At 40.5% G+C, this 17,544-nt stretch overlaps 1 protein-coding gene across 3 annotated transcripts in view; it reads right to left on the minus strand.

Moving 5' to 3' along the window:
- GLIS3 (GLIS family zinc finger 3) overlaps positions 1 to 17,544 on the minus strand; it is a 468,639-nt gene that overhangs the window by 91,522 nt on the left and 359,573 nt on the right. For 2 of the 3 annotated variants that reach the window (XM_025891681.2, XM_073878148.1), the window contains exons 5-6: positions 14,817 to 14,978; positions 10,573 to 10,683 (exon numbers count right to left, since the gene is read on the minus strand). In XM_025891681.2, the coding sequence (XP_025747466.2) occupies positions 10,573 to 10,683; positions 14,817 to 14,978 (273 nt within the window). Of the gene's footprint in view, positions 1 to 10,572; positions 10,684 to 10,977; positions 11,104 to 14,816; positions 14,979 to 17,544 lie in introns of all 3 variants that reach the window. The other variant, XM_073878147.1, reaches the window with a different exon arrangement.

Raw genomic sequence — 17,544 nt, forward strand, 5'->3', positions numbered from 1 at the left:
TTTCCCTAATGTTGAGCACTTTTTCATGTGTCTGTTGGCCATTTGGATGTCTTCTTTGGAAAAATGTCTGTTCATGTCTTCTGCCCATTTCTTGATTGGATGATTTGTTCTTTGGGTGTTGAGTTTGACAAGTTCTTTATAGATTTTGGATTCTAGCCCTTTATCTGATCTGTCATTTGCAAATATTTTCTCCCATTCTGTCGGTTGTCTTTTGGTTTTGTGGACTGTTTCTTTTGCTCTGCAAAAGCTTTTTATCTTGATGAAATCCCAATAGTTCACTTTTGCCCTTGCTTCCCTTGCCTTTGACAATGTTTCTAGGAAGAAGTTGCTGTGGCTGAGGTCGAAGAGGTTGCTGCCTGTGTTCTCCCTTAGGATTTTGATGGACTCCTGTCTCACGTTTAGGTCTTTCAACCATTTGGAGTCTATTTTTGTGTGTGGTGTAAGGAAATGGTCCGGTTTCATTCTTCTGCATGTGGCTGTCCAATTTTCCCAACACCATTTGTTGAAGAGACTGTCTTTTTGCCATTGGACATTCTTTCCTGCTTTGTCAAAGATGAGTTGACCATAGGGTTGAGGGTCCATTTCTGGGCTCTCGATTCTGTTCCATTGATCTATGTGTCTGTTTTTGTGCCAGGACCATACTGTCTTGATGATGACAGCTTTGTAATAGAGCTGGAAGTCCGGAATTGTGATGCCGCCAGCTTTGCTTTTCTTTTCAACATTCATCTGGCTATTCGGGGTCTCTTCTGGTTCCATACAAATTTTAGGATTCTTTGTTCCATTTCTTTGAAAAAAGTGGATGGTATTTTGATGGGGATTGCATTGAATGTGTAGATTGCTCTAGGTAGCACTGACATCTTCACAATGTTTGTTCTTCCAATCCATGAGCATGGAACGTTTTTCCATTTCTTTGTGTCTTCCTCAATTTCTTTCATGAGTATTTTACAGTTTTCTGAGTACAGATCCTTTGCCTCTTTGGTTAGATTTATTGCTAGGTATCTTATGGTTTTGGGTGCAATTGTAAATGGGATCGACTCCTTAATTTCTCTCTTCTGTCTTGTTGGTGTATAGGAATGCCACTGATTTCTGTTACAAATGTGTTTCTTGTGTGAGGAAAAAGCAAGGTGGATAATATAAACAACTTACAATTATGTCATGACCTCAGTTTCTAGGTATCATTTTTAAATAGCTAAAATCTCTTTGAGGGAAAAATAAATTAATGGAGGAGTCTGGAGTAGAGAAAATGGACTAAAATTTCAACAATCACCTGTCTTCTCTCTTAGAAACTTTTTTTCTTAAGACTTATTTTTGGGGGGGGTGGGAGGGGAGAGAGAGAGAGAAAGAGAGAGAGTGTGGGGAGAGAGAATTCTCAAGCAGACTCCCTGCCGAGTGCAGAGCCAGATTCCTGAGATCATGGCCTGTGCCAAAATCAAGAGTCAGCCGCTTAACCAACTGAGCCACCCAGGCACCCCTCTTACAAACTCTTAATAGACAACATGATATAATTCTTGTAGTAATATCTAACCTTTATTGGGCATGTATAATGTGGCAGGCAGCACGCTAAGTGTTTTCGATCATTATTTCACTTAGTATGACTTAAACACACTGTATTAACATTGTATGATATAAAATTAGGACAATAATGACTGATTTAAAAGTCAACATATTATAAGAAACTTATATGATCCTGTAAACACTCTGATATATAATGCAAAATGTTTGTACAAAGTATCTGCTTATTTGCATGAAGTATAATCCCCTTTTACTCTCTTAGCAGTGTCTGTAAATTAGTTGGCATGAACATATTTGCTTTGAACAAAGGCTTAAATACTGAGGGGTAGGACCAGGTATATCCAACAATTAACTTCCTTCTGTTTTCCTAGTGAGCCATCAATTTGCACTAATATGAATCACACTTTTTAGGTGCACCATACCCCGTTTTCATGTGGTTAATGTCACCTTCGAATAAAGTAACCTCAGTTGAATCTTAACATAAAGGACTCTAGTTTTTGGGTGTGATGGTTATTTTCCTGTATCTCCTTGGCTAGGCTTTCGTCCCCAGTTACACAATAAGACACTGATCTAGGTATTGCTGTGAAGGTATTTTTTAGATGTGATTAGTGTCTACAGTCAGCTGATTTTTAAGGAAAGGAGATTATCCTTGATAATCTGAGTGGGCCTGATTCAATTAATTGATAGGCCTTAAGAGAAGGGCTGAGGTTTCCCTTAGGAAGAAGACGCTTCTCCCCCCCACCCCCCACCCCGGCAGGGACTGTTCACCTAATCCCGAAGCTAGGAACTCTGGCACCATCTTGACTCTTCGCTTCCACTCACCCCTGGCATTCAGTCCACCATTACTTCCTGTTCACTCACTTTCATCCCAACTGCCCGCTAACCCTCGTCTAGGACTCTGTTACATCTTGTCCAAGTGCACATCCTCCTAACTGGTGCACATGCTTCCAGTCTATTCCTACCCCACATTTCCATTTGCCATCTGTGCAATCAGCCCACCCCTTGTCAAAATCCAGCTTTGACATCTCTGAATGCCTCAAGGGAGAGGAGTGTATCTTACCTTTTTTTTTTTTTTTTTTTTTTTTTTACACCCAAGCACTTAGCAGACCATCAGATACATGGTAAATGTCAGGTAAAAAGGAGGCAATCTTCCAGGGCATGTGAAGCATAGATTCTTCTTAGTTGGGCAGAGTCTTTTTGGGTATTACAATGAAAGCCAGGTGAAACAGTCAATAGGGGTCCTACATTTCTTTTAGCTCAGATAGTCTTTCTTGTTTTCTTTCTTAAACTTTGTTTCTTTTATATTGAGTTGTACTTGATATACAAAGACCTGCATGTATTTAACGTATACAGTTTGGTTTGGACATATGCACACAGCCACAATACGATTACCACAGTCAGTGTAACAGATACGTACAGCACTTCCCAGGGTTTCCTTATGTCCTGTTGTGGGGTTGTTTTATTTGTGTTTTGTTTGTCATCAGAGGCTCTTAATTTTGGAGTCAGTGAAATCTCTAGAGCCTCTACCTAGAAAATACATTTTGCATATAATTTCTGGGATTTCGTGAGTTTTCTGAAATCCATGGTCCGTGGAGCCCAGGTTAATAACCCCTGAATAGAGCCAAATAACACAGGTTCAAGTTTCTTTTTAATTCCCTCTGGTTTGGGTCTCAGCTTCCTTGCTCTTGTTTGGATCTTTTGGCACCATCATCCAAGCATCCACACGACCCAGAAAGACTGGCTACCGTAATCATGGAACCATGACTCCACCCACAAGACTATTCAGTTCTCGGGGAAGGAAAGTATTTGCAAAGACACTGTCATCCCATTGTCATTCGCATACTGCCCTGGATTGCAGGTATGTGATAGAACAATGCCTTCTGCTGAAATAGGTCCCCCTTCACCTCGGAGGACCTGTATTTGCCTTTCAAGCTAGCTGTGAAGATGGGAAATGGAAAAAAAACTAGGGCATGTAACCTAAGCAAAGTCATAAAACAATTCATGGCACTGCTTAAAAGAGGCTGTAGCTTTGGACATCCAATCCAAACACTGCTCTAAGACACGACCACCTGCCCAGGGTCCACCAGGAAAAATTTTTACGTTAGGCTTATCCAGGCCCTGGCGTGAAGTCACCCTGAAAATAAATCTTCGCTGCTCAGAAAGCCAAGATACAAACAAAACGGGAAAATATCTCCCATGGATATCAAAGGCAAGGTTCAAAGGGAAGACCAAGAGAACTAGCGGAGGGAGTGGTGGCTGCTCGAGAGACACGGGGACTTTAAGGACAGAGATGAAGCCCGGAGCCCGGGAAGATCTGTGTTTAGCTGTGTCATGATATTTTAGCACATGTATTCAGGCAGCAGAGAGTCAGAGCTAAATGCTTTTATTCCAAAACCATTTTCATCAAGAATTCACAAAATCTAATAAGAGAAAGGGAATGAGAAGCTTAGAAGCCTTCTGTCAATCAATCAAAAAAGCAATTACCTAGGCACTGTTCCCACAGGCTAGCCGTGCTAGGCACCATACAGCCCGAACTGCTTATTAAAGCACCTGCCAGAGGGTCCTCATGCCTTATATGGCTGGCCAGAGTTCTGCCAAACAACCCCGTTTTTTGCCCTCAGTCAGAATTTTCAGGGAGAATAGAAGTAAAACTACTTTGCCACGTATGACAAGGTATTGTAAAGTCATCGAGGACGATACAAAAACCCACGGATCTCCTCTTTGCTTTCAAATGACAGAACCCAAGACTTCACTCCTTAAGAATGTCTGTCATTTGCAAAGGAACTCTCAGATGCCATGTTCCAGAAGACTTCTCTGTGTGAGACTTGATCACAGCATTTCTCCAATCATACCGAAAGCATCTGAGTCCGTGTGTATTACTGGAATGTCATCTTCAGGAGGGCAAGTTCAGGCCATATTCCTAAACTCAGAGCTGCTGCAGGGCCTGCCTTGTGCTGATGGCTCAGTGAATCGCAAATGCTGACCGTCGGGAGTCATTTTCTTGGGTGGGAGATAAAAGCTATGCGTTTCACTGTCTAGCACCCAGTCCTTCTATGCCACTGTGATGGAGGACACACTGACAAACCATGCAAGGAGAACAAGCTAACATGATCCAGACATCCACTGCTATACCCTTACTGTGCTACCTTCCTCTAAAACAAGTTCAAACAGGAAGGCGCAGTGTTGTTGTTTTTTTTTTTTTAAGTAGTGCCCATGCCCAACGTGGGCTTAAACTCATGACCCGAGATCAAGAGTCTCCTGCTCTACAGACTGAGCCAACCAGGTGCCCCCCCACTACAGTATTTTGATGTACACGGTGCTTTTTTAAAACTGTGCACTGATGCATTTTTCTCATTTCCAGAGTGGTTATTCAGATGTGCTCCGGGACCATCTCCCCTCAGTGGGTCCTTCTCTGTAACCTCCCTATCAACACCCACACTGTTTCCTTGCCTGCATATACGCTACTTATTTTCTGTTGACCTCTTTATTGCTGTCGGGTTTCATCAAGACAACATGGCTCTATGGAGACAGAAAATATGCATCTGTCTTATACCCACTTGCATGACTGGGTCTAGCCCAGTGCCTGGCACCCCATGGGTGCTTAAATAAATATTTGTTAGACGAAATAAATGAAATTATGTGAGATTATTTCTCAAGGAATTTACTAGAAGAGTAGTTTGTTGAGATGCTCAAGAGGAAAAAGATGATTTCATATGTCTCCGGCTCTGAGAATTCTTGCAAGAAGAAAACCTTGAATATTATTTAGCTCTGCATTTCCCAAACATATATGACAACAACAAACTTCTTAAAAGGAGTATCTCATAACATCCTGTGGGATGTGTTCCAAAGAATACACTTTGGGCAACACTGCTCTAAGACTTACAAAAAGACCCTGGGCCTCTAGGCCTACAGACGCTAGCTCGTATGTATTTTTCTGTATTCACAAGGCTGAAGACAGATTTTCTGCTCTCTCCAGAAAAAAGAGAAGCTTTTCCTCACTAACTGCTTACTTTATAGGCAAGTGACCCCACCCCTCCACTTCCCACACCCAATCTAGAGATTCTCAAGTCCTTCCTAACAGCTCCAGCACTGTGTGGTGGTAACATTGCTCTCCAAAGCAGAGCTGGAGTCACTTCCCTAAACTGGAAGCCTCCACGTGGCTGGTCTCAACTTCAAATCAGTGCTATGAGTCGAACGTTAAATTTATTAAATTTAAGATGATTTCTCTTTATCACTTAAGTTGAATTAATTAACATCACTACTTTGGGCCACAATCATCTGCCTTATAAAAGCATATACAGCGCCTTTCTCAAAATCAGTTACCCTCAACTGAGGCATCAGGACATTGGGGCAGGACAGTATGGCCCACCATCGTTTTGAGGAGAGAGAGAGAAGAAATTTGCCACCAATGGTCATTAAAGGATAGAAGTTAGTGAATGACTCACTTACAAAAAAAAAAAAAAAAAAATCATTTTAGTGCCCTTTCAACATCATAGAAGCATCACTCCTCCAACAGGATTTCCAGTGTGATTTATGGCATGTGAGAGGAAGGGGGCAGCTAGTTCATCTTGAAATCATATGTCCATGATCTGTGCCCATGACTGACATTCCATTAAGAGTCCGAGTGAGAGAAGAGGGGGGGAGAGACTGGGAGGAAGAAAGAAAGAGAAAAAGGAAAGTCACCATCTGGGAAGACCTCTGATTGTGTGGCCTCCTGTGCAGGCCTCTGTTGTGCAGATGACACCAGAAAACAACCGGGAGGAAAGGGAGAGCCTCAGCAGCTCCTCTAATCGCTGCGTCCATGTAGGGGAACAAGAATCTTCTTTGAAGATTCTAACAAGGGCACAAAGCAAGGTGAGCTCTGCGGTACTTAATGAAATTGGTTACAGCTTTGAGGCAAGATGGGGTGGTGGTGGCTCTGAACAGAGTCCACAAACCCCTAGTTCTACTGGAAGAGGTGCATTGCCTAAGTTGCTCATCTTAACCAGACAGCGACCCAGAGCTGCCCCCTAAGCAGGAAAGAGAAGTGCATGTTGCATTCATGCAGGTTGCGAATGCTGTGCTGGGTTTATCACAGCCTGCTTGAGGCTGTGACCCATCAACCAGGGAGGGTCAGAGGTGGTAGTTAACTAACCATTTCACAAATCACAGCCAGAGTCTGGCACCTTCGGGGAGCTGTGAAATGGACGAAAGATGCGTGCCATCTCTAACTTATGGCCCGGCATTCTTTTGCATTCGCTTTCAAAGAAAAGTCCATTTCGATAACAAGCCAGAGTTGAAGGGAACCCCACCACCACCACCACCACCATCACCACTTATGGGCATTTCCACGGTGCAAATGAAAACTTCTGATAAAGCTCACAGCCTTGAGGGAAATTTCAAGTGGCTTACTGCCTTAGCTTTCTCTTATTTCGCCACTCATTATCAGGCAGAACTGAAGGACAGAGTCTGCCTTTTGCTCTGCAGGCTAAGTTCTCTTCTTGCCCAAGACCATAGCTGGTGGCTTGAGTATCTCGCGACTCACTTATCCGTGTAGCCCTCTCTTCAACGGACTCAAGATCTGTGAGGCACATTCAGTGGAAGAAGACTGTACATCAGCTGATCGAATGTGTGGGTGTGCACACATTAGGCAAAGAGAAAAGTTACTTTCTGCATGCAATGAGCCAAATTACCCCAATTCCTTTGCAAAAGAGCTTTTCCCCCCTTCTTCTTCTTTCTTTCTTTCCATAGCTTGAATAATATTTAGCTAAGCTTTCAGGTCTTTGGTTTTTCGGTAGGATCCAACAGGTGTGGGGAAGGACCATCTGCCCACGGCCAGGGCATCACTCATTAGGACTCTGCTTCTCCTGATAAACATCTGTCTTACGGCTGAGGGTGCCTTGTCACTAGCCCAGATTTCAGAGTGGGGCCTCATAAAGCTGGCAACGTTAAGACCAAAATAATGTCATTTAGTGTCTAGGGGGAGGTTAAAAAGAGGATTAGAGGAAAGCAGGCAGGCAGGGTATATTAAACGAGTCCATGACTAACAGGGTGTGACAGAAAAGGGTTTTATTCTTTTCAACAAAACAATTCCCTAGGGCTGGGACCATTACTCCACTGTGCCTTTATCACCTTGGAATTTTTATGGTTATTTTTGATGAATTCACATTTTTGTAAAGGCTTTTTTGAAATGATGCCAGTTTTCAATTTTTAATTAAAGTCGTAAATAATCTTAATTCTGCCTTAAAAGGTTTATTGTTTCTTACTTCTTCTTCTTCTTCTTTTTTTTTTTATTATTGCTGCCAGGAAATATTTCAAATACCAAGCACTGATGTGAGTTAGCAATTAGAATCTCTCCAAGGTCTAGTAACAACATTGTACCATGTAAATATTACATGCCAGTACACCAGCACAAGGTCTGAAAATGTGGATTTCCTGATTTTAGGTTTATTCGCACAGCTTCTCTGGGGAGTGGCATTTCTTCTTTTTATTGGATGGACCAACTTTCATTGTTTTAATTTCCACAGATTAATTTATCCCTGATTCATAACAGATTTTTAAAATCTTCAGATTTAAAAGACCGGTTAAAATTTGGAGAGCAAACCTGGTAAACTTGTCCCTAAGGTATGGGCGATAAAAGGCAGCCACATCCAGCTCACCCATTTGTAAGAAACAGGGTGCACATCAAAAGCAAAATCACTGCAGACACAGTACCTCATTTTCTGGAAGACAAAATTAAGAGAATACTGCAATATTTGATATGAGGTTATAATACTGCTCCGGGAAAGTATATCCTTGTTACCTAGACTGTTGAAGACTGTCTGCAAATTGTCTTTAAATTTCTATTTTGTAGTCTCGGGGTCTGATTTTCTTTTTTTTAATTAGTGCTTCAAGAATTTTTCACACAATCAAAACTATTCCTCCTTTATATAGAGGCTGAGACACACCGCGTTTGAACAATGGAAACCAATTAACTAATAATTCCTGAAAATATCTCATTGTTTCCATACTTATTGTCAACCCAGGTTACCTTTTTTTTTTTTTTAAAGATTTTTATTTATTTATTTGAGAGAGACAGAGGTCGCGACAGACAGCATGAGCGGGGAGGAGAGGGAGAAGCAGGCCTCCTGCTGAGCAGGGAGCCTGATGTGGGGCTCGATCCCACAACCCTGGGATCATGACCTGAGCCGAAGGCAGACGCTTAACGGACTGAGCCACCTAGGCGCCCCCCAGGTTACCTTCTTATGTGGAATATCGAACTGTTGCTTATTTGCCGGCATGTGGGACCTGCATTCTCTCCTGTCCAAGGCAGGTGTTTTTCTCAGTGAAGGTGCTCTCCAATCTGATAATGGATTTGCTATCACGGTAAAACTTCATACATTTCAGACAACTTAGGGGATGAATGGTCAGATTTAGGAGAAAAAACCCTCAAGAGTTTTGATTCTGTTTTGTGTTGTTTTTGTTTTTTAAACAAAGATAACTTATCACATCAAGTTCATAAGATACACACACAGATACGGACAAAAGCCATTAGGTGGTGGTCCTGCCGACATAGCGAACAGGATGCAACCCTGGTGTTATTTTAAAAAGATTAAGTATCCTTCTTAAAATTTTATTTATATTATTAATTCACTTAGTTCCTTTGCTCTTCTTCAATATAGGAATATATTTAGTCCATGTTGACTGATCATCTGTTATCATCTGTTGATAATGATCATCTGGTATCAGTTTACTGTATTCCAATAAAAGAGACTTAATTGTATTTATAGAGGAAAAAATGATTTTAACAGTTGACTTACAAGAGTGGGTTTGTATGCAATTAAGATTATCCATCAAATCCTTCCGACTAGGCATTTTTCTCATTCACAGGGAAGAGGTCAAATTCTTTCCGTATATGAGCCCTCAACTGGCATTGTGCTAACACCTCTCAAGGAAGAAAAAGCTCAAGTAAAAAAAAAAAAAAAAAAAAAAAAAAAAAGACTACACAGCATTTCCCAACATAAAAGTGTTAAATCCCCATAAACCATGAAAGAATGCACGATTCTAGTTCAGTAGAAGTGCTGGTGACCTGAAAACCATGGCCATGGGGTTCAATCACAACATGGGCTTAAATCACTTGACATAGTTGAATCTTAAATTTCCCTTACTTTTGTTACGAAGGGCTCTTACATGAATCGGTACCATCTCGACACAAAGGGAGCACTCAAAAACCTAAGGTCGGCTCAGTGTGTTTGTGTTTTTCTTCCATGGTCAGAAGGTACTTGTTGGTCCAAAAACTTACAAACTCAGTTATTGGGAAATGCCTTGAAAGCTTATTAGCTCATAAATAAATAAAAATCTTTAAATAAATAAAATTTAACAAAATGCAGATTAGCTCCTCAGCTCTCAAGGTGGGAGGCACAACGTGGCCAACCACCTGCTGGAGATTTTAGGAGGTCGAGAGAGAGAGTCAGGTGGGTTGGCTGGTTGATTTTTAACATTTCTTCCAAATCCAAGACACTATGCATTCTATGTACTTTGAAAGATGCATTAATTCCTCAGTGATGTCAAAGTAATCTTAGGTTCAATTCCTTTCTCAAATTTCCATACACAGTACCTATTAAGAAATGTGTTTTTTTTTTTTTCCTAAGCTTAAAGGGAGGGATGCTCTATACTTATCCTAGAGGTACACCTACCTTCTCCATCAGAACTAAAATGGTTTTAGCCAATTGATATTTTATGAAAAAGCACTTATCTCCGGAAAGGGTTTTTGTTGTGCTGTTTTTCCCAATTCAATTTTCTTTAGCTATGTGGACGTAATTTCCATAAAAGCCTTGTGTCACTCTCCAGTTTAGGTGACTTTCGCTAATTTTCTCTGATTCTTATTATACAAGTCCTCCCCAGAAATTCATATCTGGTTATGGCAGCTATGCAAACCATTGCATTGCTATTACTTCGCGGGAGATGCCTCTCTCCTCAAAGCGTCTAATGCAGGTAACAACTTGAGAAGTAGAAGAATTCCAATGCCCCGCACAAGGTCCCAATACTGCAAGAGTAACTTAAATATGTTTTTCCTGGCTGGATAAATTCTTTTAAAATTACCTTTTTCCTTGCTTGTTGATCTTTGGAAGAATGTGCCTTCACATGCTTTCGTAGGGAACTTGGGTCTGTGTAGCGTTTGGTGCATCCTGGAATTTGACAAGCATAAGGTTTCTAAATAAGAAAGAAAAAGAGAAACCAATTGTAGTTAAATCATAAAGGTAACTGGGGAAGATTTACTCAGACTACGGACTTCAGAGCATGAACTGTTACCAACTGATTGAGGTGAAATGCTGTTTAACACTTGTGCATTTTAATTAGAAAGCCCAGTAAGTATGCATCAAGGCCAAGAGGAGGGCAAACTTTCAAGAAACAAGGAGACATCTTTAAGGGTGCACTCTCCCCACAAAACTCTTGTAGCATTTTTGGATGTGGAAATTATTAGTAAGCATCTCTAGTCATACTTACAGTTATGTTCCCCTGAAAACAATCTTTGGCACTGTCAGAAACTAGGCAACACACATTCTTTAAGAGTTCAGGTATAAAGAAGCTGCAGAAAAGTCCAGAAAAGACTGGGAATGTTTCAGAGGAAACCTGATTCAGAAAGAGAGAAGGAGAGATTTAAAAGGGAATATTAGTGGAAAGTGAGTGAGAGACAGTAGGTTTTTCAAACACCAGGCACATGAAAACTCAGCCAGAGGAACGTTAATAATATTATAGGGGTTACAGGTTTAGAGGAGTCCTGATACTCAGCCTGGGTTATATGTCTAAGCCCTTGGCTGGGGGCACGGAAAACATCAGTTTGGGCTACTTCAATTTCCCCATGCTCCTGACAGATGTGAGGTGTGGAGCCTCAGGCTGAGTCTAGAATCTTTTTAATTTATGCGTCCCTGGTGATTGGTCTATGATAATTAGGAATGAATGAATGGGAGCACTCCCCATCAATTTAAACTGGAGCACCTATTCCTACAGTAATAACAAAATGCAGAGCAAGGGTTTGAGAGTATGGCTTTTAAGCTATGAAATAAATAAAACTTTCTGTTTAATCTAAGAACTACAATAAAAAAATCACAAGATAAACTGTGTTCTTAAGTCACAGCTTCCAGTCATTCTTCTACTTTGGACCTCAGTTGATGAGATTAATTAGAGTTGTGCCTACATGATTTGAAATGTAAGGAGAAGTGAAACCCTGTCTCAAGAACAGGATTCTTGCTCCAGGAACCTGCCATTCCGTTAACAAAACAAACAAAAACAAAAACAGACAAAAAACTCATCAAATTAAAACAAAATAAAAAACCTGAAAAAAATTTCACGTTTCTTTCTCTTTATTTTTTTTTCCTGTTTTCATGTGCAAGCTTGTCATTTTGTGGGCCAACATATACGTGGATTACATTATTTGCCCTGCTGAAAGCCTTATTTATGATTCACTTTTTTGTTTTTACCATTTTTGATTTCAACCACAAGGTGAAGTCATGAATATATAATTTAGTTTGACACACCCAATACGAATTCTAAGTGTGATGTGTCTGTTCCTTGACTGACTGACTGACTGACTGAATCACCCAAAAGGTCTCACGGTTTTGTGGGGTGCTGGGCACTGCGTTACACATAAGAAATCTGACCACAAACAGTGGATGAACCAGGCTCTCAATAACTCAGTTTTTGCAAATGGTCGGCCAGTATGGGTGGAAGCCCCTCGCCCCTGAGTTTCCACTGGGTAAACAAAGGTTTTCTTCCACCCGGGACTCTTCCCTGGGTTCATAGGCTTTCTTGCACTGGTCTTCCGTATCCTGCCCTGGCTTTAGGGGAGCAACTCGATAATATCTTTATCAGCAGTCATGCTGTGACCACATAAACTCCCATTCTGAGCCCTCGAGGAGATGTGGCATGTAAAAAAACCTTCAGGAATATTAACATGTTATATAAATCAATACCATTACTATTACTATGGTTGCTACTATTTGGGCTGGAAAGACAAGAACTGAGTAATGTGATTTTGTATTTGATTTTGAGATGCTCTCCGAGAAGGCTTGAATACTCACCCTTCCTCCCAGCTGGCTTCCCTCTCTCCCCTGCTGTCAGGCCCCTGGGATCAGTATGCCAAAATAGCAATGTCAGGAGCTGGTCCAAGTGCTACTGGGGTACTGGTCTTTTTACTTCAGATTACTGAAACTTTAAATGGCATGCTACACTTTATCAAACTATATTTTCCATGTGTACTGTAAAATCATTCCCCCGTTTAGATATTAAGATGCTAATAGAGAAATCAGTCAATAAAACTTTTCAGGGTTAGAATTATGAACTTGGTAATCCTTGCGGGAAAATCATTTTCCTATAAGTAAAGAATCCATTGAGTTGAAGAAAGATACTTTATCCAAAATTCTGACAGCATTAGCATAAGGAGTGCTTAATGAAAGGAAACGGGGGCCTGAATTTAAATAACACATTCTTCAAGCAGCTACAGTTTGCTTTTTAAAACAAATGTTTAATTTTTACATGATTTTAAAAGAGCTTACCAATTCATTTAATGCAATAAAAATTTAAACAGGAGGGCAGGTTTGCATCTTAAAGGAAGAACGATGGTTTTAAAGGATTTAATAGAGTGGTGCTTAAAAAAAAATAAAAGTAGCTGGGTCTGAAAAGCTACTGCATTGAACTGAATCATGAAATTATTATCTGTGGTAGCCTTCCTCAAAAGTTTTAAAAAGTGATTTTTTTAAAAAAAAATTCCAAAATGATTTTAGAAAATGCTCGTAGTCTGATTAGCTAAAATTAGCTCCAAGTAAAGAAGGGTATTGTAGAGCCATAACACTTAGGCTCACAATAGTTCTTTCAAACTACAGATAACTAGCTAGAGTAGAGGCAATTTCTCAAGACAATCTTGTCTCGTGAATGTTCATTCTTCCATGATAAAGTTTAATGACAAACTGGAAAATTTATTAGATTCTACCAAGACCATTTTAGACATACAAAATAGGGCATTTTAACATAATTTATTCTTTTTTCCTATTTCTACCTTTTAAAAAATCCTGCTATTCAACAAATTTATTCATTTCATATTCTATTCTGTTGGTCCTAAAATCACTGAATTCAGTTCAGCTAGAGCAGAAAGGGGCTATCCTCTGCCCATATTGCTCTAATTATATTTTAGCTATTTACTAGGCAAACCATCATGTTTATGTATATTAGGAGATAAATCTGTTTAGAAAGGTTATGTGACATATAGCTAAAATGACTTCTATCAATATGACTAATAGAGACTAATATAAAATTTAATAAATATGTCAACTATAACATCAGAAGAATCTTAAATATGTATGAGAAGGTGTGTAGAAATAACAGTATCTTTTCAAAATTCAAATTCTGGTGTAGTTTAATAATAGACATCGGAATGTTAACACTGAAAAAGTACTGTCATGAATATATTATTTGCAAGAATGGGGGATAAGAGATCTGTGATGTGTATAATACATTTATCCTGATGGCTTTGTTAAGTGGAGAATAATAGCACACTGTCTACCTGGCCTCGTGGAAGGAAAATGGCATCAAAACTCAAGAAATGCAAAGGAGGACAATCAACATAACAGAAAACAGAAAAGTCTTAGGAAAGGAGCAAAATGTGACCACACTAAGAGAGTTAAGGTGTAATGATGAAAACCCCCTGTTCTTATAGGGGTTATGCCAGTGGATGTGTGGCTATTAACACACGGCGGTGGGGGGGGAAGGCATAATGAAACTGAACCCCAGGGAAAGATCTGCTGGTTCCTTTCAGATGAAAATGCCAGGTGGTTTCTAAAGCAAAAGGCTAGATTCACACTCGGTAACCATGCCAGTCCCAAAGTTCTTATGTCAAAAAAAAAAAAAAAAAAAAAGAACCAGGGTAAGGTGGGGGGCCGGGAAGAAAAACCACTTCCTATTTCTAGCAATAGTATATATATTATCTATTTTCGCATACCTTGCTATTTAAATACTTATTTTTTAATGCCCAGTCCCTGGTAGTTCATTCTCTGTCCTCCAATCTACTATGTGACAGCCCGTGACCCCCTCTGCTTTGTACAGAGGCAATCAAGGAACCCCTCTGTCTCGGGCAGTTGCAATATTTCAGATAACTTGTCACGACAGAAAAATGAGGAAAGAGCCAAACAGGGCCCCTTCTGGACCTTCACCAAGCTTCCACTGCTGCCCTTGGCATTGTCCCTATAACCTGCAGACCATAAAGCAAACCCCTTCACCAGCCCACTATCAAACGGGCACTCCCCCACCCCAGGGCTTGGGGCTGGAAGTTGGAAAGCTCCTGCCCTTCTTACAGTGTCCAGATGTGTCCTCTGGTGCTTGGCGCGGTCGCTGGAGTTACTGAATGCCTTCTGACAGCCCGGATGCTGGCACAGGTACGGCTTTTCACCCGTGTGGCTCCGCAAGTGAATCTTGAGATTCTCAAGCCTGGAAAAGGCCTTCTTGCAACCTTCAAACTGCAAAAATAGAAAACGAGTTTTGGTTGTTGAGAAGGAGCTTGAATGTTTGGGTCTGGGGGACGGGGGAAAAAATGTCCTTAGTGTGTATTTAGCCTAAAACAAAAAAGACAAAACAAAAAAAATAAGATGAAATCCAAACAGTAACAAATATGACTTCTAAAAATACCCACATAATGATGTGAACTGCATTTTTCCACTAATATACATGCCACTTTCCATACCAGATCTGGGTCCCAAACTGATTTCTGTGATTACTTATGTAAGAGAAAATTTGCTGTGAACCATCTGGCTCAGTTAATAAAAATACAGTAATGCGTGTCTTAAAGAGTTATTAAAAATTAACACACTTTTCCATTTCCAAATTGGACTAAACGGAAGGAACCAGGAAGGAAGAAACTTTTTACAACTAATAAACTAAGAAAAAAAAAATCAAAGTGATGTACGAGAATAAAAGTGAGCTTCTGAAGATCCAAGAGTCCAGGATGCAAAAGGCATGTGTCCATGAGGCCGTCACAACCATAAACTTTCTGAACTATCTCAAGGAGTTCCTCAACTCCCCAAAGAGCGACTCTGTTGGCGTACACAGTGATGCCAAACCTAATGAGATAAAAGTTTGTAACGTGCTTTTAAAAAAGGAACTGGAACATAATTCATGTAGTGCTGAGAACGTTTTCCAAATGAAGTGATAGTTTTACCTATTTTTGTCTTTCTAAGAAATGTTACCTCGTTCATGAGGAGAGGAATTGAGAATGAGAGGCTGAAGGTTTCAAGAAAGGCTTTATTGGTTTGTCAATAATATTTATCGATGGGACTATTTACTACATGTCTTCTGTGGGTAAAATATCAGCGACTATATTAGAGGCTCACAGTGATTCCAATCCTGAAAGTGACAATCTAATAAAGAAAATGTGTTACAGAAAGCCTGTAAATGAGGCATAAATGTAAGTTGGGCATTTACCCTGTGACTCTTTTTGATAGTAAGCCCCAGAATACCGATGTCACTTTGACAACTTTCATCCCATATGAGTTCCCACTGCAAAGGAAATTTAGGAATATGGAAACAGTGTTTAAAACAATTAAAAAAAACAAAACAAAACACCTCACTTCTTAGAGAAGAATGTGGGGGGCAGGGGGCAGAACAGAAGTAAAGAAGGTAAATTCAAGATGGTTTCCATTCGAAATTGGTAGTATTATTCAACCTTACTACAAGACATTTTATAAAATCCCTCGGTTCTCTGCTTATTATAATAGATGATGGAGGACAGAGTATATCATTCATGAAGGGATGAGAACTGGCCAGGTTTGGGAACGGATGGACCAAGGAGAAGGAATAACCAACCATGTCATAACTCCGTCTATTTAAGTCGTCCAGATTTCGCATGCTAGAGTATTTTAAGAAATTTATGAAAGTTGCACTTATTTTTGTTTGAGAGTTATACATGTTTTGCAGACATATGTTGGTTTATTTCAATTTTGATATTTTGCTTAAAATAATTTTGGTGTTTTCCTGATTTCTATTTCACAAAAAAATAAATTTAGCCTGAACAGAAGATGATTGCTGACAAAGCCACTACTTTTTCAACAGAGTGAAAGGCATATAATGATACACTGCTCGAGGGAGAGAGGGGTTAAGTGGCTTATTTCTGCAGGTTTCCAAGGGGGTCCCAAATTTGAGAAGAAAGGGGCTCACGGTCAATCCCCAATTCATGGCTAAGAGGGCTCTGCCGACCAAACCTCTGGTTTTAAGGTACTCTCTGAAGGGCCACTTGGAGCAAACTGCTGGAGCTCAGTTGATTTGACTTAGAGTCTCCTGGTAGATCACACTTAGGTCTGAAATGAGCTTGTGGTTTTGGACCCCTCAAGCCTGTAGTCTGGTTCCCAGCAAGGCTCTTTTGTAGGATGGATGTTGGGCCGGGGCCAGCTCCAGGGTGCAGACCCAGACCTGGGGAGGTCCCAGCCTCCACTCCCTCGTACAAGTCTTCCCAGATCCTGGTCAGAGGGAAGCCTGCATTGTCTAGGCACCAACATGGGGGTGGGCAGCCACTTTAGAATAGATGAATGAGGTTCTGTGAGCACCAGACAAACAAGACCCCCAGATCTACTACAGAGGGACTAGAGGGATCCCACACACGTCCTCAAACTAATTCAAACCATCCACTTGATCAGACATTAATTGGATGTTAGTCTGGCATTTCCATGTTCTTTCCTGTTCAGTGCCCATGGAAATGTCCAGTAAAATGTCCAGTTAGAGTCAATTAATTACTATTATTACTATTAGCAGAAAGAGTGATCAAAGACCAAAAGGCCTGCTGCATCCCATGGAAATGAGTGAAAAGTGAACTACATCTCAGAACATCCTGACCGTTTTGAAAGAGCAAAGATGGGAGGAAAACATGAGCACCCAGACTGAAAATGACAATCAAAAGATTATCTGTAAAAATCACAAAAATCCAGCTGATGTCACAGGTCTCCTCTGCAGCAGGAGAGTCTGGAAGGTTCCAGGATCTGCAGTGCTTGCATTGGCCCTACAGGATTGTCAGGGGAAGAGATCAAGAGTGAAGGG

This window comes from Callorhinus ursinus, unplaced genomic scaffold (genome assembly GCF_003265705.2).
Source record: "Callorhinus ursinus isolate GAN/ISIS: 27379988/994484 unplaced genomic scaffold, GSC_fseal_2.0 scaffold28, whole genome shotgun sequence".
Classification (NCBI taxonomy): domain Eukaryota; kingdom Metazoa; phylum Chordata; class Mammalia; order Carnivora; family Otariidae; genus Callorhinus; species Callorhinus ursinus.